This window comes from Mobula hypostoma, chromosome 4 (assembly GCF_963921235.1).
Source record: "Mobula hypostoma chromosome 4, sMobHyp1.1, whole genome shotgun sequence".
Classification (NCBI taxonomy): Eukaryota; Metazoa; Chordata; class Chondrichthyes; order Myliobatiformes; family Myliobatidae; genus Mobula; species Mobula hypostoma.
This window is the reverse complement of record NC_086100.1, coordinates 53,238,958-53,263,066: the sequence shown is the minus strand read 5'-3', so window position 1 is coordinate 53,263,066 and position 24,109 is coordinate 53,238,958. Positions and strand designations below refer to the sequence as shown.

At 41.0% G+C, this 24,109-nt stretch overlaps 1 protein-coding gene across 2 annotated transcripts in view; it reads left to right on the top strand.

Moving 5' to 3' along the window:
• The window catches only part of plch1 (phospholipase C, eta 1), a 101,588-nt gene that overhangs the window by 37,791 nt on the left and 39,688 nt on the right, over positions 1 to 24,109 (top strand). For both annotated transcript variants that reach the window (XM_063044869.1, XM_063044870.1), the window contains 4 exons: positions 2,671 to 2,874; positions 6,185 to 6,305; positions 9,226 to 9,397; positions 16,708 to 16,815. In XM_063044869.1, coding sequence (XP_062900939.1) covers positions 2,671 to 2,874; positions 6,185 to 6,305; positions 9,226 to 9,397; positions 16,708 to 16,815 — 605 coding nt within the window. The remainder of the gene's footprint in view (positions 1 to 2,670; positions 2,875 to 6,184; positions 6,306 to 9,225; positions 9,398 to 16,707; positions 16,816 to 24,109) is intronic.

Below are 24,109 nucleotides of genomic sequence, written 5' to 3'. Positions count from 1 at the left end.
CGGATGAGATGTACCCCAGGCTACTGTGGGAGGCGAGGGAGGAGCTTGCTGAGCCTCTGGCGATGATCTTTGCATCATCAATGGGACGGGAGAGGTTCCAGAGGATTGGAGGGTTGCGTATGTTGTTCCTTTATTCAAGGGAGTAGAGATAGCCCTGGAAATTATAGACCGGTGAGTCTTACCTCAGTGTTTGGTACGTTGATGGAGAAGATCCTGAGAGGCAGGATTTATGAACATTTGGAGAGGTATGGTATGATTAGGAATAGTCAGCATGGCTTTGTCAAAGGCAGGTCGTGCCTTACGAGCCTAATTGAATTTTTTTGAGGATGTGACTGAACACATTGATGAAGGTAGAGCAGTAGATGTAGTATATGTGGACTTCAGCAAGGCAATTGATAAGGTACCCCATGCAAGGCTTATTGAGAAAGTAAGGAGGCATGGGATCCAAGGGGACATTGCTTTGTGGATCCAGAACTGGCTTGCCCACAGAAGGCAAAGAGTGGTTGTAGAAGGGTCATATTCTGCATGGAGGTCGGTGACCAGTGGAGTGCCTCAGGGATCTGTTCTGGGACCCTTACTCTTTGTGATTTTTATAAATGTTCTGGATGAAGAAGTGGAGGGATGGGTTAGTAATTTTACTGATGACAAAGGTTGGAGGTGTTGTGGATAGTATGGAGGGCTGTCAGAGGTTACAGCGGGACATTGATAGGATGCAAAACTGGGCTGAGAAGTGGCAGATGGAGTTCAACCTAGATAAGGGTGAAGTGGTTCATTTTGGTAGGTGAAATATGATGGCAGAATATAGTATTAATGGTAAGACTCTTGGCAGTGTGGAGGATCAGACGGATCTTGGGGTCCAGGTCTATAGGATGCTCAAAGCAGCTGCACAGGTTGACTCTGTGGTTAAGAAGGCATATGGTGTATTGGCCTTCGTTAATCGTGGAATTGAATTTAGGAGCCGAGAGGTAATGTTGCAGCTATATAGGACCCTGGTCAGTTCTTGGAGTACTGTGCTCAGTTCTGGTCGCCTCACTACAGGAAGGATGTGGAAGCCCTAGAAAGGATGCAGAGGAGAATTACAAGGATGTTTCTTGGATTGGGGATCATGCCTTATGAAAACAGGTTGAGTGAACTCGGCCTTTTCTCCTTGGAGCGGAGGAGGATGAGAGGTGACCTGACAGAGGTGTATAAGATGATGAGAGGCATTGATCGTGTGGATAGTCAGAGGCTTTTTCCCAGGGCTGAAATGGATGCCACAAGAGGGCACAGGTTTAAGGTGCTGGGGAGTAGGTCCAGAGGAGATGTCAGGGGTAAGTTTTTTACTCAGAGAGTGGTGAGTGAGTGGAATGGGCTGCCGGCGGCGGTCGTGGAGGTGGATACGATAGAGTCTTTTAAAAGGCTTTTGGATAGGTACATGGAGCTTAGAAAAAGAAAGGGCTATAGGTAAGCCTAGTAATCTTTAAGGTAGGGACATATTCGGCACAACTTTGAGGGCCGAAGGGCCTGTATTATGCTGTAGGTTTTCTGTGTTTCTGTGTTTCTATGTTTCTATCAATGTATAGAGTAACTGATAATTTTAGCAGTATATTCCTTGTTATTTTAATAATTGTTACACTTCATGAATACCTGACTAGATGTGAAAAAATGTTGGAGCATCCTGAATTTCTGATGGTACATTATAAATGAATTGCTCCTTAACATAAATATTCTATTTAATAGAATTTTCCCAAATACTTTTATTTTTACTGAAGAATCATATTAATTGTTTAGCATCTTGGTGCATGTAGAGATAGAAGAAACGATAACCATTTAGTAAATAAATAACTTTTCAATTAATCAAGAACATTGAGCAAAAACTTTGAAGAATACAAAGTGACGTTAAGCATGAAGACTACTAAAGGATGCTGAGACTGATATTAAGTAGTTGGTTTTTAAAAGTGAACCATGGTATTCTCTAGTTTTACATTAGTTTTGAAGTTTTATTCCCCCGAAGTGTTTTTACTTGGGTTGACAAGTCTCCAGACAAATCAGGACTTGGAGACAAAACTGAAAAGCAAGTTGCATATCATTGTGAAAACCTCTTTGGTTGTTTGGAATTGTATTATGACATATTTAAACATAAAGAACTGTGATTTTATAGAGTTTTGTTAAGCTTTAACTTGTTCAAAGTCCTACCAAGGAAGGATATTTACTCTTATTTCAGTCAAGTCACATTAATCTGCTATCTGAATTTAATAATAGCACATCTTCAAAAAAAAATCAATAAATGTAATAGTGCATGTCGGTCTCAAAGTTTTAAAATTTATTTAATGCTGTGTAGTACTTCATGTCATATTGGATCCAGAAAAGCCTTATTCATTCAACATATCTAGAATACTAATAAACAGCATAATATCACAAATTTGGAATTGCAGATGAAGAATTCTTCAAATCCAAACCTGTAACTAAATTCTAAATTGCCTTTAAAGTGTTGTAGGCTATTTTGAGATTTTTATTAATTTTTGAGACCAAGTGACTTTCATATCATTACAATGTTTCATCCTTGCTGTGCTTATTAACCATAATAGATGTTAGTCCTCAAAGGAAATAGTTTGTTTTGATAACTAAAATGAATGCATTTAAAGCAAAACCTGCTCATAATCAACTCACTAATTCTCCTTTCACATCCAGGTTTTACTAACTTCATGCGCAGCCCTGCATGTGACATATTTAACCCCTTGCACAGTGAAGTAAATCAGGATATGGATCAGCCTCTGTGCAACTACTTTATCGCTTCATCGCACAACACTTACTTGACAGGGGATCAGCTACTTTCTCAATCCAAAATGGATATGTATTCCTGGGTGCTTCAGGCTGGTTGTCGCTCTGTGGAAGGTAGTTATGCAGTGTCTGTTCTAAATTATATATTCTGGCAAGAGCAATAAAGCCATCAGTTTCCTTCTTCAGCTTAGCCACAGATACTGTATTCTTACAGATGGGTTTAGTTCATTTCTCAATTCATGAGGGACATAAGATGTATTCTAAAGTCCATTTTGAATGTTGTCTTTAAGTCCTTTAACACCATTCAGGGTGGTGTACAGTAATTGGAAACGTACATGATTCACAGCCACCAGTGTTGAGTTGGAGTTCACTTTAAGAGGCTATTCTGACATGATGGTGTAATTAAGTAAAGTACTTTTACCACGCTTTGTGCTCAGGTTTTGGAGTTCAATAAAATGTGTTACAGTTTTTCTTAAACATGAAACGACTCACTTTATTTGTGAAAACATAGATTGGTGACCCTGATGCTCTAGGATGATTCCAGAGTTATTGAACGTGCCAGCCAATGCAGTTACATAGAAACATAGAAAATAGGTGCAGGAGTAGGCCATTCGGCCCTTCGAGCCTACACCGCCATTCAGTATGATCATGGCTGATCATCCAACTCAGAACCCTGCACCAGCCTTCCCTCCATACCCCCTGATCCCTTTAGCCACAAGGGCCATATCTAACTCCCTCTTAAATATAGCCAATGAACTGGCCTCAACTGTTTGCTGTAGCAGGGAATTCCACAGATTCACCACTCTCTGTGTGAAGAAGTTTTTCCTAATCTCGGTCCTAAAAGGCTTCCCCTTTATCCTCAAACTGTGACCCCTCGTTCTGGACTTCCCCAGTTGGTTTGAAACTGCTGGAGTTTTGGGAGTAAAATGCCTTTATTTGTCTTGTACAAGCCAAGGCCCAATTCGTGCTGCAAGAAATCACTGTGGCCAACACCACATTTTTTTAATGTGGTAGCGTCACTCAGTAATTCCACAGCTGCGAGAGAGGTGACTCTACCAGAATACCGGCATGAACACGATAAATGCCATTCGCTGAAAACTCACCTTTTACAGACTTTTGGACTTTCGGAGTCTAAGCACGGCAAACAGTTGTGCTCCTTGCCCAGCCTTGGTGGTGCTAAGCCTTTGGAGCTAATGGACCACATGCTGTCTCTCCAGGGAAATCACCATCTTTGCTTTATTTTTAAAGAACTTTTCATGGAGCAAATGCCTCATCAAGTTCGCATTGCCCTCGCTAATGCACTCGTGAATGACTACAGGGAGCTTGCTAAAATGGCTGAAAGTCTGCACTCAGCCAGGAAGAGATGCATAATTCTTCCTCATTTCCCTGCCTCAATAAACCCAGTCAGCAAGACGTCCAATGTAAGCACACGAAACAGACTACGCCGGGTCTGTGTTTTTACCATGCTCACTTTGATACGAACGCTAAGAAGTGCTGACCGTCTTGCAGCTGTAACACTGCCAGTGCATTGGGACATCAGAGGTCTGTGAACGCGATGGGTTCCAGCTGCCAGAGTCATTACCATTCGTTACGGATGCCCTTTCAGGGCGATGCTTAGTGTGTGACACGGGTGCTCAAGTGAGTGTGCTGCCAGCATCGTCTATTGATGAGAAGGCAAAGAGTGACAAAACTTCACTGGAGGTTGCTAACGGAAGCAGGATCCAGACCTACAGGATACAATGGGCAATGCCCTGCTTCAGTGGGCGACGTTACACATCTGACTTCATCCTGGCTAAAGTGGCTAGATCTCTGCTTGGTGCAGATTTCCTGTGTGCCCAAGGACTTTGAGTAGATGTTAAGAACAGCCGGCTTGTGGATGTCAAGGACTTTGCCTGGTTACCCTGCTTCCCCAGTAAGTTCCCCACATTAACTCTGTCAAGCGCATGCACCATCGCCTGTGAGTTTACTTGATAGCTGGGTGAATTTCCAAGCCCACATCCTTCACTACAGTCACAAAACAAAACAAAATGGGGTGAAACACCACATTTCCACAACTGGTCTGCCAGTTCATGCCCGCACACGTAGACTGGACCCAGAAAAGCTGGCAACCATGAAGGCCGAGTTTGGCAACATGAGGAACTTGGCATTGTATGCTGATCAAGTAGCCCCTGGACTTCACACCACCATGCGGTCCCCAAGTCTGATGGTGGTTGCTGCCCATGTGGTGATTACCAATGTCTTAATGAGGCCACCACTCCCATCGTTACCTGGTCCCACACATCCAAGACTTTTCAGCACATTTAGCCAGAAAGTTAATTTTTTCCAAAATTGATTTAATTGAGGGTGCCCGTGTGCTCGGAGGACATTTCCAAAATGACTGCGTTAAACCCTATTTGGCCTCTTTTGAGTTTCTGTTCATGCCATTTAGGCTTCAAAATGCAACACAAACTTTCCAACGGCTGATGGAATTTGTAATAAAAAACTTAGATTTCTTTTTGTTTACCTGGGTGACACACTTGTCAACACTGCATACAAATCCGAATATGTATCTCATCTCCCCTCACTTTTCGAGTGCTTAAGCCAACGTGAGTTGATTATTAACCTGACTAAATTCCAGTTTGGGTTGTCAACCCTTGACTTTCTTGGCCATTGCATCTCCACAGAAGGTGTGAAAACCTTCCCATCAAAAGTAGCTGCTATTATGTATTTTCCTTTGCCACACGCTACTAAAAATCTGCAGGAGTTTTTAGGTATGGTTAAATTCTATCATTACTCCATTCCGTGAGCTGCTGAACTTATGCCCTCCCAGACAGTTCACTTAAAAGCAATACCCATAATCACATGCTTGATTGTGCAGCAGACATGACTGGGGCCTTTGATGACACCAAACAAGCTCTTTCCAACTTATTTTGTGTAGCTCATCCCTTAAGTGACTTCTCTGCTGTGCCTCCTTCCTTCTCGTCTGCAAGTATGAGCCATGTGCTTTGAGTTTCTAAGTCAAGCCATTCGATATTTTGATGGACCACTCATGTTATACTGCTGCATTGTGTGTTCTTGCTGTTTTTTTTTGGTTTTAATTTTTTGGTTCTAATTTGGTTATACTTTTTCTTTATATAGAGACATGCTGAAAGTGGAATTGTTTGATAAAAATCGATATAATGGAATAATTCTGTTTAATGAAGCTATTCTTGTTTTTAAGTGGTTGTTTTCAATTTCAAACTTTTACTTATGTAATATTTTGAAATACGAATCGGGAACATAACATTCTTAACCTATTTAATTTAACTACAATTTTCTGTTTTTAAAGTTTATTTTATTTTTTTGTTTTCTAGTAATTCTTCAGCAGCAACTGTGTTGTGTTGTTACTTATTCTTATTGCCTTTAATCTTGCTAGACATTTAAGGTTATTTTCACTTTATTTCAGTTGACTGCTGGGATGGTCCAGATGGGGAGCCGATTGTGCAACATGGTTATACACTCACCTCCAAGGTCCTGTTCCAAGATGTGGTGGAAACCATCAACAAATACGCTTTCATCAAAAATGAGTGGGTGTTATCTTTTGCTAACCTAAAATCATCAGATACTTATTGAATGGTTGTGTGATTGATGTTGCATTCTTTGGTTCACAAAATACATCCATCAGTCATCAATAGGCGTGTACAAGATTTTGCTGTTGCGGTGGTCTAGCATAACATTTTCACCAAAGTAATCCAATTTTCAGTGAAAGTTTATGTCAATGTAGTATACAAGCATCATGATACATGAAAACTTAACATAAAGTGTTTATTATATTGCGGAAATACTCCTGTATAATATGATGCCCATCTTTGTCTTAGCTCAATATTTTATGCTACCTTAAATTAGATATTTAGTTAGATATTTGAAATATTTCTTCACTATAAGATAAATTCCAGATTTTCTGTGAAAAGCATTTCACAGCGTGCCTAACGTGAAGTGTCAGCAACCAAACTTTTCCATAGTTGAACAAAGCCTTTCTGTTTAAGGGACACGATTTCCCATACACAAAGCCATGCTGGCAATCCCCATTCATTCTTTACCTGATTGTCTCAGAATCCCCTCCGGTAATTTTCCCACCACTGATATTGTGATCATAGGGCTGTAGTTCCCCTGGCTTCTTGCAATCTTTCTGAGGCCTTCCAGTACCTCACCTGCAGCTAAAGAGGATGCAGATATCTTTGGCAAGGCCTCTGTAGTTTTTTTTCCCCTTCATTTCCCACAATATCTTTGGATACACTTGGTCAGTCCATGGAGATTTGTTAACAATATGCTTTAAAACTGCCAGCACCTACTCCCTGGTGATGTTAATAAGTTCCAAGAGATCACTATTCATTTTCTTTGATTCCTTGTCCTTCTCCATGGTAAGTACACATGAAAAATATTCATGTAAGTCCTCTTTTGATGGCAATTACATTAATCCTTAAAGAGACCTATTCTTTCCCTATTTACCTTTTTGCTATTAATATACCTGTAGAATCTTGTGTGATTATCCTTTATCTTTCAGAGCTATTTCATGTTTTCCCTTGTATACTTCCACAGCTTTCGTACTTCTCAGGCAGCTTGCTTTTACCTGTCATACACCTTTGTCCAAACCAGAGCTTCAATATCACCAGACAACCAGGATTCTCTAAATCCTGTCAACCTTGCCCTTCACTCTAATAGGAATATGCTGTCCCTGAACTCCTGCTATCTGACTCCTAGGCTCCATCCACACTAGACTGGATAATTTTGAAAATGCCAGTTTCGAGTAAAAACGACAAGCGTCCACACTACGCGTTTTCCAAAGTATCTCTGTCCACACCAAAACGGATATTTGGGCGGATCTACTCCTAATGGGCATGCACAGACATATCTACAGAAAACAAGCGAAGAGGAAACAGTATAATATTTATGTTTCTGCGGCAGCATTGTATTATTTCCATAGAATAAAACTAGGGTACCAACAACAACAGCGAAAGAAAGCTTTCAACAATGCCTTTGAGGAATACAAAGAAAACCTTCACTGGAAAAATCAGACCAGACTTCTTCGTTTAGACAGACAATAAAGTCAAGCTGTTTCTGCAAGTTACAAATGACTACAAAGTCAGCAAAGCAGTAGAGATGTTTAATTCCAAACAAACTATTAACGTAGACAATAAACAGCCGTCCTCTACCCAAGATCAACAAGAGAGTGGAATCTTCTGCAGCCAGAACTGCGCAGTATTTCTGACATTAATATTTTTAAAGATAGACTCAATCAAATCAATTTAGGGGATCTAGTCAAAAAAGCTCACTTTACAATTTAACTCTCATGCGGTTCACACCAACTGTGCGTTATAACAGCCGTCTGGCAGTGCTTGCATAGTACCAAGCAGAAGCAGAAAAAGCATTGTTGTTGTGGTGTTGTTATGACAACGTGTAATAATCTCTCTGTTTACGCCATCCACACTACAATGCAAAACAATCATTTTCAAATTTACACACTCTGGAGAGTGTTTTCGAAAATCTCCGTTTTCGGGGGATAAAAACGCCATTTCAGTGTGATCGGAGGATCAAAATGAAGAGAAAGAGCTTCGTTTTCAAAATTATCGGGCATAGTGTGGACGTACCCTAAGAAGCCTCCTGCTCATCAGACAACTTTACCTGACAATAGCCTCTCTCAGTCAACAGTTGCAAGTACCTGTATAATATTTTCAAAATTTGCCTTCCCTAACTTAGGATTTTAACTGTAGAGCTGTCCCATCTTTTTCCATAACTATGTTAAAACTTATAAAATTATGATCATTTGTCCCAAAGTGCTCCCTCACAGACACAGTCATGCGCCCTCCCTCATTTTCCAATAAGAGGTCCAGTGTTGCCTCCTTTGTAGCTAGGCAACTTACATATTGTTTGAGAAAACATTTCTGGACACATTTAACAAATTTCACCCCATCTAAGCCCTTTGTACTATGGCAGTCCCAGTTAATTTGTAAAAGCAGTTAATTTGAAATCACCTGCTATTCCAAGCCTATTGCTCTCACAGCTCTCTGGTATCTCTCTACATATTTGTTTCTCTAATTCCTGCAGAATGTTGGGTGGTGGTACTTATGATAGATCCCATCCAAAATGATCATCCCCTTCCAACCAGTCTCACTTTGTTAATTTGCCCTATTACCTTTGTTAATTTGCCCTATTCCCTAACTTGCCTGCAGTATTTTTAAAATTGAAACTTTGCAAGTTATTTTCTGAAGTTATGTTAATGTTCCAGCACGTGAAGTTTGGATGTACAAAGAACAATCTTCCATCTCAATATGATTAACATTAATCACACTTATAAATAAATAAATAAATGGTATTTACCAAAACATATTGAAAATAAATTGTTTTCCTAAGCCATCTTCACCCACACCCAATTTTTTTTTTAAATTTCACCAGAATTTTGTTTTGGCTTTTCAAAACTTTGCTTGGCTATTTGTTGACTTTTTGTAGATATCCTGTTATTCTCTCTATTGAGAACCACTGTAGCATCCAGCAGCAGAAGAAGATTGTCCAGTATTTGAAAGATATCCTTGGAAGTAAACTAGAGTTATTTTCCATTGAAAGTCATGGAAAATACCAGCTTCCTTCTCCTCAAAGTCTGAAGGGAAAAATTCTTATAAAGGTAAGAGTTTCATGCTGTGACAGTATAAGGTGCTTGTTTTTATTTCATTATGGAAAGAGTTTATAAATGATTAGGTTAGTTTTCATGTTTTAAATAAAACAGTGGTGTTAAAGCTTAGAAAGAAATCTCCACCATTGTGTAGCAAGTACAGAATGGGAATTGATGTGTTAATTGTTGGCTAAACCAGTTACAGAATCAGAATCAGGTTATATATATATATATAGTAGTTAAATTAAAATAGTGAATAGTGCATAAATAGAATGATGAAAAAGAAGTGAGGTGGTGTTCATAGGTTCAACATCCGTTTGGGAATCGGATGGCAGGGAGAGAGAAGCTGTTCCTAAAGCGCAGAGTGTGTGCCTTCAGGCTTCTGTTTCTCTTTTCTGATGGTAACAATGAGAAGAGGGCATGTCCTGGATGATGGAGGTCCTTAATGATGGATGTTGCCTTTCTGAGACACCTGTTCTTTGAAGATGTCTTGGATAATACGGACACCAGTACCTAAGATGGAGCTGACTAACTTTACAACTTCTGTAGTTTCTTTCGATATCCCCCCACCCTCATACCAGACAGTGATGCAGCCTATTAGAATGCTCTCCAAGGTACGTCTGCAAAGATTTTTGAGTGTTTTAGGTGAAAAACTAAATTTCTTCAAGCTGATAATGAAATATAGTTGCTGTCTTGCCTTCTTTATAGCTGCATTGATATGTTGGGACTATGTTAGGTCCTCAGAGATCTTGGCTCCCAGGAATTTGAAATTGCTCACTCTCTCCACTTCTGAGGATTGGTTCTTGTTCCCTCATCCTCCCCTTTCTAAGGTCCACAATCAGCTCTTTGGTCCTACTGACACTGAGTGCAAGATTGTTGCTGTGACACCATTCAATTGGCTGGTATATCTCGCTCCTATACACACTCTCATTTCCATCTGAGATTCTGCCAACAATGGTTGAATCATCAGCAAATTTATGGATGGTATTTGAGCTATGCCTAGCCACATAGTCATGGGCATGGAGAGAGTGGAGCAGTGGGCTAAGCACACACCCCTGAGGTGCACCAGTGTTGATCATCAGCGAGGAGGAGATATTATTACCAATCCACACAGGTTGTGGTCGTAAGGTTAGGAAGTTGAGGATCTAATTGCAGAGGGAGGTACAGAGGCCCAGGTTCTGTAGATTATCAATCAGGACTGTGGGAAAGATGGTGTTAAGCGCTGAGCTACAGCAAACGAACAGCATCCTGACGAAGGGTCTCGGCCTGAAACGTCGACTGCACCTCTTCCTACAGATGCTGCTTGGCCTGCTGCGTTCACCAGCAACTTTGATGTGTGTTGCTTGAATTTTCAGCATCTGAAGAATTCCTGTTGTTAGCATCCTGACATAGGTGTTGTATCGTCTAAGGCCACGTGAAGAGCCATTGAGATGGCGTCTGCTGTAGACCTATTGTGGCGATAGGCACATTGCAGTGGGTTCAGGTTCTTGCTGAGGCAGGAGTTGATTCGAGTCATGACCAACCTCTCAAAGCATTTCATCACTGTAGATGTGAGCACTACTGGGTGCGAGGAGGGAGATATACCAGCCAATTGAGTGGTGTCACAGCAACAATCTTGCCTTAGTCACTAAGGCAGCTCACACTACTCTTCTTGGGCACTGGTATAATTGTTGCCCTTTTGAAGCAGGTGGGACCTTCCAACATAGCAGTAAGAAGTTGAAAATGTCCTTGAATACTCCTGCCCGTTGATTGGCACAAGTTTTCAGAGCCTTACCAGGTACTCTATCTGGACCTGCCACCTATCAAGGGCTCACTCCACTGAAAGACAGCCTGACTTCGGCCTCCGAGGCAGAGATCACAGGGTCACCGGGTACAGCAGGTAGCTTCACAGCTGTAGTTATATTCTCCCTTTCAAAGCGAGCATAGAAGGCATTGAGCTCATCTGGGAGTGAAGCATCACTGCCATTCATACTATTGGGTTTCGCTTTGTAGGAAATAATGGCCTGGAAACCCTGCCAGAGTTGCTGTGCATCTGATGTTGCCTCCAACCTCGCTTGGAATTGTTCCTTAACTCTTGAAATAGTGCTCCACAAGTCAGACTTAAATGCCACAGATTTAGCTCTCAGCACACAACAAACCTCCTGGTTCATCCATGGCTTTTGGTTTGGGAATGTACGGCATGTTTTCGTAGGCACGCACTCATCCACACAGGTTTTAATGAAGTCAGTAACAACAGAGGCATATTTATCCAGATTCAAAGATGAATCCCTGAATACACTCCAGTCCACTGATTCGAAGCAGTCCTGTAGGTGCTCCTGTGTTTCCCTTGTCCATACCTCCTTGGTCCTCTCTGCTGGTGCTGCAGTCTTCAGTCTCTGCCTATACTCAGGGAGTAGAAGTACAGCCAGGTGATCAGACTTTACGAAGTGAGGCCGTGGAATAACACGGTAGTCATTCTTGATGGTGGTGTAACAATGGTCCAGTGTGTTGTTTCCTCTGGTCCTACAAGTGATTAGTTGACTTTTTTCAAGCTGGCCTGGTTAAAATCCCCCAAAATGATAGTGAAGACATGAGGGTGTGCTGTATCAAGCATGTTGATCACATTGCTCAAATCATCTATAGCATGTTTGACATTGGCCTGAGGTGGAATGTACACCGCTATCAAGCTGATCGCTGAAATCTCCCGCAGCAGGCAAAATGGCCGACACTTCAATGTGAGATGTTCCAAGTCTGGTGAGGAGAATTAGGACATCACTGACATTTATGGACCAAGAAGGTTTGATAATGAGGCATACACCTCCACCTCTGCTTTTGAGAGACTTGACAGTCCTATCCTGATGGTGAGAAGTGAATCTGAATCGCTGCGTCCAGTATGGAGGGGGTTAACTAGGATTCCATGAAGCAGAGGATACACATTGTCCTAATAATCCCTCTGATAAAATCGTCGATTTTATTTACTAGAGACTGCGAGTTTATAGTCGGTATTGGGAGTCGAAAACCTCATTTTCTTTTAAGCACACTTGTAGCCCTGAGCAACAGCCATGTTTCTTATGAAAAGTGCGGACACAATCGGATATTTCTGTCAATTTTAAGCAGTGATAGATTGTTCAATTTCATTAAAACATCTTTATTAACTGTACAGACCTTGGATGCAGTTGTGATTCTCAGCTGTAGCAGGCTAAATGGGAATGTTTAATCGTATCCATTGAGCTACTCCGCAATGAATTCACCCTGAAGGCGCCCGGAAGTGTACCAGAGTACACAACCAGAAACAAAAATCATGAGAAATAAGTACATTTTATTAATGACCATTAATGTTAATGCACACCTTTGCAGAGCACTATTGCAGGAAAGCAGCATCCATCATCAAAGGCCTCCACCAGGCCATACTCTGTTCTTGCTGCTGCCATCAGGAAGAAGGTGAGGGAGCCTCAAGGCCTGCACCACTAAGTTCAGGAACAGTTATTACCTGTCAACCATCAGACCCTGAACCAGAGCAGATAACTTCACTTGCTGCATTACTGAACTGTTCCCACAACCGATGGACTCAATGTCAAGGACTCTTCATCTCATGTTCTCAATATATATTGCTTGTTTTTTTTTTCTCTTTCTTTTTATATTTGCAAGGTTTTTGTCTTTTGTACATTGGTTGTTGTTCATCCTGTTACATGAATGCCCACAAGCAAATGAATCTCAAGGCTGTATATGGTGACATATAAACTTTGATAATAAATTTACTTTAAACTTTGAACATTGAACTTCTATCTAATAACTAATCAATAAGCTTCAAGACCTTGGCCTCAATACATTCTTCTGCAATTCGATCCTTGATTTCCTCACTTGCAGACCCCAGTCAGTTTGCATTAGCAACAACATCTCCACAATCTCCATCAGCACAGGTGCACCACAAGGCTGTGTGCTTAGGCTCCTGCTTTACTTATTTTATACCTATGACCGTGAGGCTAAGCACATCTCAAATGCCATTTTAAAATTTGCTGATGACACCACTGTTGTTGGCTAAATCAAAGGTGGTGATGAATCAGCATAAAGGGGGGAGACGGAAAATCAGTCTGAGTGGTGTCACACAACTTCTCCCTCAATATCAGCAAGACCAAGGAGCTGATTATTGACTTCAGGAGAAGGAAACTGGAGGTCCATGAACTAGTTCTCGTCGGGGACTAGAGGTGGAGAGGATCAGCAACTTTAAATTCTTTGGTGTTATCATTTCATTGGATCTGTCCTGGGTGCAGTACGTAAGTGCCATTATGAAGAAAGCACGGCAGCACCTCTACTTTCTGAGATGTTTGTGAAAATTCAGCATGTCATCTAAAACTTTGACAAACTTATATGGATGTGTGGAAGGTAGTGTACTGGCTGACTGCACTGTGGCCTGGTATGGACACCCCAATGCCCTTGAATGGAAAAGTCTACAAAAAATAGTGGATGCAGCCCAGTCCATCACAGGTAAAGGCCTCCCCTTCATGGAGCACATCTACACAAAGCACTGTTGCAGGAAAGCACCATCCATCATCAAGGAACACCACCAACCATTTAATGCTCTCTTCTCATTGCTGCCATCAAGAAAAAGATACAGAGCCTCAAGACCCAAGCCACCAGGTTCAGGAACAGTTATTACTCTCAACCAACACACTGAAACCAGAGGGAATAACTTCACTCAACTTCAGTCACCGTATCACTGAATTGTTAGCACAACCTATGAACTGACTTTCAAGGACTGTGCACCTCATGTTCTCAATATTTATTGCTTATTTATATATTATGATTATGATTTTTTCTTTTTGTATTTACAGTTTGTTACCTTTTGCATTCTGATTGTCTGTCCTGCTGGAGCAGTCCTTCACTGATTCCATTGTGTTTCTTGTATTTACTGTGAACACCTGCAAGAAAATGAGTATCAGAGTTGTATACCATGATGTATATGTACTCTGATAATAAACTTACTGTGAACTTTGTATGCAAGAGTATCTTCACAATTTAAACTCATCTCTAAGGAAACACACTGGAAGATGTGGCACATATCAAGCCGCAACTTCTTATGCAAACAGAGGAAGGAGAAGAAAGACCCAAATGGAGATAAAAATAGAAAAAGCTAGGAAATATACATCATGTCAGGCAGCAGGTATAAAAAGAGAGAAGGTGTTATGAGACCTGCTGTCTCCCTTTCCTTTCTAGATCTCTCTGTCTCCATCTCTGGAAAATAATTGTCTACTGATAGCTTTATAAATCTACCGACTCCCATGTCTATCTTGACTATACCCCTTTTCACCATTTCTCCTGTAAAAATGCCTTTCCCTTTCCTCTGTTGCACTTTCTGTGATGTATCTGTTCCCAGGATGAGGCTCACCAACAATTCCTCTATTTCCTGGTCTTGCATCCTCACCTAAACAGGCCAAGAATTCCTCTTGTGCTTACCTACCACCCCATAAGCCTCTGTATCCAGCACATCACCCACCCCCAATTTCCACCTTCAGAGAGATTCCCTCTCTGATTCCCTTGTCCATTCGTCCTCCCTCCTGCCATTTATCCCTGCAAGCAGGAGAAGTGCCACACTTGCCCATTCACCTCCTCCCTTACCTCCATTCAGGACCCCAAACGGTCCCTCCAGGTGAGGCAACATTTCACCCGCGAATCTGTTGGGATCCAATGCTCCCGATGAGACCTCCTCTATTTTGGTGAGACTCAACATAGATTGGGGGACTGCTTTATCAAGCTCCTTCATTCCATCCACAAAAAGCAAGCTTTCCTTGTGGCCAACCATATTAATTCGAATCCCCATTCCCATTTTCACATGTCAGGTCATGGCCTCCTCTACTGCTGTGATGAGACCACTCTCACGTTGGAGGAGCAACACCTCATGTTCTGTCTGGGCAGTCTCCAACCTGATAACATGAACATCAATTTCTTCCCTTTCCCTCTTCTGCAATTCCCCCTTTTACCTCTTCTCTTTTCCTCAACTGCCTAACCCTTCCCTCTGGTGTTCCTCTTCCATCCCTTTCTCCATGGTCTACTCTGCTCTCCTATCAGATTCCTTCTTCTTCAGCCCTTTCCCTTTTCCAATTAGCTTCTAACTTCATCTCCCTTCCTCCATCCACCTGGCTTCACCTATCACCTTGTTGCTTGTACTCTTCTTCTCCCGCACCCCACCCCCACATTCTTATTCTGGCTTTTTTCTCCTTCCTTTCCAGTTCTGTTGAAGGGTCTCAACCTGAAATGTCAACTGTTCATTCATTTCCATAGATGCTGCCTGACATGCTGAGTTCCTCCAGCATTATGTTTGTGATGCTCTAGATTGCCAGCGTCTGCTAAATCTATTGTTTTTAAAAGTGTTAATGATTCAAATTAAGAATAATTCCCAAGAATAATATTTAGAGATCATTTTTGTGATTTATTTAAAGATGAATAAGGTACTGGTTGCCACTTTGAATGCAAAGTGAACAGAACTACTTAACTCCAGCCCCTAAGTATTTTGGAGAATACCCAGGATAAACCTAACTTCAGTTATCTGCATGTTTCTCATCCTTATATTGAGAGCATAAGTGCACGAGGCACCCATATAAGTTAGCACCACTTTTCATTGAGATAATTAACAAAATAATCTTGGCTCAACACCTCTTGTTCCAAATGATCAATGACTGCCCCAAATTTCAGTCTCTTTCAGCTGTGAAAACATTAAATTACTTGGTCTCCACTATTTCATTGAATTGAAATTCCAACGATTCACTAACTTCTTATTTCCATCTTAAAAGGGGTCCCTCTTCTGTAATTACTGTACGTATAAATCTGTAACGTGCATCAGTGGGCGTACTTTCCAGGCAGTGTTTTCTTCATATATTAAAGGAAGTTGCAAATACGAGGGGTGATTGGTAAGTTCATGGCCTAAGGCAGAAGGAGATGAGTTATACAGCTCACATTAAATGCACGTGTAGTTCAACTCTTTGAGTGATAATGCAGAAAGTTTGAAGTTAATAACTCATCTCCTTCTACCTTAGGCCACGAACTTATCAATCACCTCTGCTGTGGACCACTTCTGGAGGTCCAAGACACTGACTTCTACAAAGAAGGGATCCGTATGCTCCAGGACCGCTGGACTAAGTGTGTAAATGTAGGAAAAATAAATGTGCTAGGTTTTCTAAAATTGACTCCTTCTACCTTAGGCCACAAATGATCAATCACCTCTCGTATAAACTTGTTCCAAAATGAAAGATGTAATGAGACAAATCAAATTTAATATAATGTAAGTAATTTAAGAAAAGCAATATTTAGATTTAATGATCAATTTATAAGTTCATGATCTGTTTCAGGGGAAGAAACTCCCTGCTGACCTCGGCACTGATGCAGAAGAAGGCGAGGTGTCTGATGAAGATAGCGCTGATGAAATTGAAGAAGAATGCAAATTAAAGCAATTCAATGTAACAGTTCATCCAAATATTTTGAAGTTAAATTTAATGTTCATTTAGCAATGGTATTTAAACCTGTTAAACAAAACACAGCACTGTATGTGCAGAATCCAGTTATTACTCCAGTGAAACATCACTGTCCCACACAATGCAGAAAGATGGAGTTTTGAAAATAGTGAAACCAACTTAATTGCAACCTTGGTGGGTAGTGTGAAGCTCATTTGATGTTATCATGAAATTCATATGCAAAGTTGTTCCATCAGGCATGGATTCAGGAACCATACATTCCATTTGACACGCTTACTGCATTTCTTTGAGGATACATGAGTACAGTGGATTGAGGGGATGTTGTATACCTTGATTTTCAAAAGGTGCTCAATAAGTTGCAGCAAAGAAGAATTACCCATTAAGAAGATTTGATTAACCAGCAGAAGGCAGTGAGTTGGGATAAACATGTGTTTCTCTAGTTAGCAATCAGCAGTGAATGGATTGCAGCAGGGGTTGGTGTCGGGCAAGCAACTATTCGCCATATACATTAAAAGTTTGCATGAGGGAACATAGTGTAGATTAAGGACACACATCAAAGTTGCTGGTGAACGCAGCAGGTCAGGCAGCATCTCTAGGAAGAGGTACAGTCGACGTTTCAGGCCGAGACCCTTCATCAGGACCCTAGTACGACTGTACCTCTTCCTAGAGATGCTGCCTGACCTGCTGCGTTCACCAGCAACTTTGATGTGTATTGCTTGAATTTCCAGCATCTGCAGAATTCCTTGTGATAGTGTAGATTATCTAAGTTTGCTGATGACACTAAATTAAATTGAAAAACAAAATGGGCAGAAGATGTGGATTGTCTGCAGACTTAAATGAGTGGGCAAGGGTCTGGTAAGTGGAGTACAATGTTGGTAAATGTCGGGTCATCCACTTCAGAAGGAAAAGCAGAAGATCACATTATTATTTAAATGGTGAAAGATTGTAGCATGCTGTTGTAAAGAGGGACTTGTGTATGCTTATGCACGAATTGCAAAAGGTTGGTTTGCAGGTGAAACAGGTTATCAAGAAGGCAGATGGAAAGCTGGCCTTCATTGCTATAATTTAAGAGCAGGAATGTTATGCTGCAACTGTACAGACCATATACCACAAGACATAGGAACAGAATTAGGCAGTCTAGCCCATCCATTCTGCTCCGCCATTCAATCATGGCTGATCCTTTTTTTCCCTCCTCCTCAACCCCAGTTCCTAGCCTTCTCCCCGTAACCTTTGAAGCCATATCCAATCAAGAACCTATCAATCTCTGCCTTAAATACACCCAACGTCCTGGCCTCCACAGCTGCATGTGGCAACAAATTCCACAAATTCACCACCCTTTGGCTAAAGAAATTTCTCCACATCTCTGTTTTGAAAGGGCGCCCCTCTATCCTGAGGTTGTGCCCTCTTATCCTAGACTCTCCCACCATGGGAAACATCCTTTCCATATCTACTCTATCTAGGCCTTTCAACATTCGAAAGGTTTCAATGAGATCCCTCCTCATCCTTCTGATTTCCAGCCAGTACAGACCCAGAGCCATCAAACGTTTCTCACATGATAACCCTTTCATTCCTGGAATCATCCTTGTGAACCTCCTCTGGACCCTCTCCAATGCCAGCACATCTTTTCTAAGATGAGGGACCCAAAAATGTTCACAATACTCAAGGTGAGGCCTCACCAGTGCCTTATAAAGCCTCAGCATCACATCCTTGCTCTTGTATTCGAGACTTCTTGAAATGAATGCTAACAAGGCATTTGCCTTCCCACCGACTTGACCTGCAAGTTAACCTTTTGACTGTTCTGCACAAGGATCCCCAAGTCCCTTTGCATCTCAGATTTTTGGACTTTCTCCACATTTAGAAAACAGTCTGCATATTTATCTCTGCTACCAAAGTACATAACCGTGCATTTTCCAACATTGTATTTCATTTGCCACTTTCTTGCCCATTCTCCTAATGTTCTGCATCCTACTTGTTTCCTCAACACTACCTGCCTCTCCACCAATCTTCGTGCCATCTGCAACTTGGCAACAAAGCCATCTATTCCATCACCTAAATCATTTATATACAACATAAAAAGAAGCACAGGGTAGAGGTGAGGCTGCATCTGGAGTGCTGGTCTCCTTACTTGAGAAGAGGCTTACTGGCTTTGGATACAGTGCAGAGGAGGCTCACCTAGTTTATTTCGCACATGATGGGGTTAGCTTATGAGGAGACCTTGAGTTGCCTGGGACTATACTCACTGAAATTCGGAAGAATGAGAGGAGCTCTTGTATAAATACATAAAATTATGAAAAGGATAGGTAAGAGAGGCAAGAAGGTTAGTTCCACTGGTAGTTGTGACTAAAACAAAGGGGCAGAGCCTCAAGATTTTTGGGGATTAGATTTAGGATAGAGATGAAGAGAAACTGCTTTTCCCAGAGAGTAGTGAATCTCTCTAAATATACTCAGACATAGTTAGATAGATTTTTGCAGGGCAGGGGAAATTATAGGGAAAAAGGGGAACCCAGGTGACTTTAAGCCATATGAGGGATTGAGGGATTCAGGGATTCAGATTTCTGGATCATTGGGACCTCTTTTGGGGCAGGTGTGACCTGTACAAAGGGGATGGGTTGCACTTGAATCCAAAAGGGGACCAAAATCCTTGTGGGCCGATTTGCTAGAGCTGTTGGGAGTGTTTAAACTAATATGGCAGGGGGATGGGAACCAGTATGATAGAGCTGAGGATGAGCCTGCAGGTTTACATTTGATGGTGGGTGTAAAATAAGTGTAAGGAAGGACAAGCCAATATTTGGGTATAAATGCAGACAGTGCAAAGAGTCAAATTGTACCATAGAATCAAAACACAGAAGGTGAAGAATGTAGGACTGAAGGTGCTGTTCTTAAATATATGCATGATTTGGAATAAGATCGGATGAATTCATGGTGCAATTAGAGATTGGTCAGTATGACGTTGTGGGCATCACTGAGTCATGGCTGAAAGAAGGTCATAGTTGGGAGCTTAATATCAAAGGATATAATTGTATCGAAAGGATAGGAAGGAAGGCATATGCGGTGGCGTGGCTCTATTGGTAAGAAATGGAATTGCATCTTTAGAAAGAGGTGACATAAGGTCAGAAAATGTTGAATTTTTGTGAGTGGAGTTAGGAAACTACAAAGTTACAAAACCATTATGGGAATCATATATAGGCCTCCAAGATGTGGCGTTGAGATTTCAAAGGGAGCTGGAAAGAGCATGTAATAAGGATAATCTCACAATTGTAATTGACGACTTCAATATGCAATGGGATTGGGAAAATCAGTTTGGTGTCAGACTGCAAGAGAGGAAATTTGTTGAATGCCTATGGTATGGCTTTTTTTAAATTAATTTTTTATGCGTTTCTACAATAAAACTACAGAAAAAAAATCCAACAACAAAATAGAGATTTATACAGTGTGAAACAAACAAATCCAATATATAATTCATAACAAAAAACACCCAAAATAGAATTATGTAAAATTAGTATCCACCCCAACCTCCCGCCCAGGCCAACCATTTCTGCATGTAAAAGAAAAAAAAATAATCGGAGCATTCAACCCCAGAGAACTGTAAATATATATAGGAAAAAAGGAAGTATAATGCTGACTACCAAAAGTATAATGTAATTCGCAACAAAAAACCGTGTAAGTTACAAAAAAAAGCTGAAAGTAAGGGATTGTAGCATACAAAAAAAGGATAAACTTAACTGAAAGAAGAGTTATGAAAATATTCAAGAAAAGGTCCCCACACCTTATGAAACTTTATGTCCGAACTAAGAAGTGAATAATTGATCTTTTCGAGGTCTAAACAGGCCATAATATCACTAAGACATTGAGTGTGAGTGGGTGGGGCAGCATCTTTCCACCTAAGAAGATCCAACCGTCTAGCCAAGAGAGAGGCAAAAGATAATGTTTGACATTTAGTCCGACTAAAAGCCATGGTATGACTTTTTAGAGCAGCTTGTGCTTGAGCCTTCCCGGGGAAAGGCTATCTTAGATTAGGTGTTGTGTAATCAGATTTTATTAAGGAGCTTAAGGTAAAGGAACCCTTCGGAGGCAGTGATCATAGTATGATTAAACTCATACTGCAATTTGAGAGGGAGAAGCATAAGTCACATGTATCAGTACAGTATTACAATGGAATAAAGGCAGTTACAGAGGTTTGAGAGAGTAGCTTGCCCAAGTGGATTGGAGGGGGTTACTGGTGGGGGTGATGGCAGAGCAGAGGTGTCGGAATTCTCTGGGAATAGTACAAGGCGCAGAAACCATATATCCCATAGAAGAAGTTGTTCTCAAATGGCAGCCATGGTTGACAAAGGAAGTTAAGGACTGCACAAAAGCCAAGGAAAGGGCATATACTGTAGCAAAAGTGAGTGGGAAGTTGGATGAGTGGGATGTTTTTAAGATCCAACAAAAGACAACTAGAAAGCCATAAGATGGAAAAAGATAAAATATGAGGGCAAACTAGCCAATAAAATCAAGTAGCATACTGGAAGTTTTTTCAGTTATATAAAAAGTAAAAGGGAGGTGAGAGTTGATATTGGACCACTGGAAAATGATACTGGTGAGGTAATAATGGGAGACAAAGAAATGGCAGATGAACTGAATGAGTACCTTGCATCAGTCTTCACTGTGGAAGACACTAGCAGTGTGCCAGAAATCTGTGAGTGTCAGGCACAGGAGTAAGTGTCAATACCATTACAAAGGAAAAAGTACTAGGCAAACTGAAAAGTCTTAAGGTTGATAAGTCACCTGGACCAGATGGACTACATCCCCAGAGTTCTGAAACGGGTTGCTGGTGAGATACCAGATGCATTGGTGTGATTTTTCAAGAATCACTTAATTCTGGCATGGTTCTGGAGGACTGGAAAATTGGAAAAATTCACTCCACTCTTTAAGAAGGGAGGAAGGCAAAAGAAAGGAAATTATAGGCCAAGCCTCAGTGGTTAGGAAAATATGGAGGATATTATTAAGGATGAGGTTTTTATCAGTACTTGGAGACTAATGATAAAATAAATCATAGTCAGCATGGTTTCTGTAAAGGGAAATCTTGCCTGTCAAAAATGTTGGAGTTCTTCGAGGAAGTAACGAACAGGATGGACAAAGGTAGTGGATGCTTTTTACTTGGATTTTCAGTGGGCATTTGATAAGGTGCCACACATGAGGCTGCTTACCAAGATAAAATCCCATGGCATTACAGTAAAGATACTGGTGTGTATAGAGGAATGGCTGACAGGCAGGAGGCAGCGAGTGGGAATAAAGGCAACCTTTTCTAGTTGGCTGCCAGTGACGAGTGGTGTTCCTCAGGGGCTAGTATTGCGTTTGCTACTTTTCACGTTGTTTGTCAATTATTAATATAATAGAATTGATGGTTTTGTGGCAAAGTTTGCAGATGATACGAAGATAAGTGGAGAGGTAGGTAGTGCTGAGGAAGCAATGTGATTGCAGAAGGACTTAGATAAATTGGAAGAATGGGCATAATGCATTTTGGTAAAAGGAACAAAAATGCAAACTATTAACTAAATGGGGTGAAAATTCGAACATTAGAGGTGCAAAGAGACTTGGGGGTCCTCATGCAAGACTCCCAGCAGGTTAATTTACAGGTTGAGTCTGTGGTAAAGAAGGCAAATGCAATGTTGGCATACATTTCAAGGGGAATAGAATATAAAAACAAGGAGATAATGCTGAGGCTTTATAAGACACTAGTCAGGCTACACTTGGAGTATTGTCAACAGTTTTGGGCCCCATGTCTCAGAAAGGATGTGTCGTCATTGGAGAGAGTCCAGAGTAGGTTCACTGGAATTTAGAAGAATGCGGGTGTATCTCATTCAAACCTACTGAATGTTGAGAGGATGAGATAAAGTGGATGTGTGAGGATGTTTCCTTTGGTGGAGGTATCCAGAGCTAGAGGGCACAGCCTCAAAATTGAGGGACAACCCTTTAGAACAGAAGTAAGGAGGAATTTTTTTAGCCAGAGAGTTGTGAATCTGTGGAATGCTCTGCCACAGACAGTCATAGAAACATAGAAAACCTACAGCACAATACAGGCCCTTCGGCCCTCAAAGTTGTGCCAAACATGTCCCTACCTTAGAAATTACTAGACTTCCCCATAGCCCTCTATTTTTCTAAGCTCTATGTACCTATCCAAAAGTCTTTTAAAAGACCCTATCGTATCTGCCTCCACCACTGTTGCCATCAGCCGATTTCACACATTCACCACTCTCTGAGTAAAAAAACTTACCCCTAACATCTCCTCTGTACCTACTCCCCAGCACCTTAAACCTGTGTCCTCTTGTGGCAACCATTTCAGCCTTGGGAAAAAGCCTCTGGCTATCCACACGATCAATGCCTCTCGTCATCTTATACACCTCTATCAGGTCACCTCTGATCCTCCGTCGCTCCAAGGAGAAAAGGCCGAGTTCACTCAACCTGTTTTCATAAGGCATACTCCCCAATCCAGGCAGCATCCTTGTAAATCTCCTCTGCACCCTTTCTGTGGCTTCCACATCCTTCCTGTATTGAGGCGACCAGAACTGAGCACATGGAGACTAAGACCATGGGTATATTTAAAGTGAAAATTGATAATTCCCTGATTGATCAGGGCATCAAAGATTATGGTGAGTCAGCAGTTGTATGGGGTTGAGTGGGATCTGGGTCAGCTATGATGGAATGGCAGAGTAGCCTCGATGGGCTGAATGGCCTAATTCTGCTCCTACGTCTAAAAGTCTTATATTGAATGGAGGAGTTGGCTTGATGGCCAAATGGCCTATTTCTTATGGTCTTATTCTGCTAGTTTATATAATCTAATACGCTTATTAATCACTTCTTTTACTATCACATTTTTCTCTTGTGCAATCTGAACTTAAAATATTTTTGATTGCCTTGGTTAATTCAGCCATGAGAGCTTTCTATTTTGAATATATTTACCTCTACTTTTATCCTCAGATTTGTAACCTTGTATTTTGAAGCAACTGTTTGCAAGGCAGTCCATCAATATTTTGATGGCGTTTAACTGTGATATTGGGATAATTTAGTTTTGTTTCTAATGTGTACTAAAAGCTGAATGAAGTTTAGGTAAATCAAATCAAGGCCGATTACATTTGACAAATTAGTTTAAAGTGCATAATATATTCTTAGAAAAATATTCCTTTAATTTACTTGAGACTTTCATAGATAAAAACTATACTCCATACTACTTCACATTACTGTATTACTTACATTACTCCATAATACTTGGAACACCACTAACTCAATATTATATTGA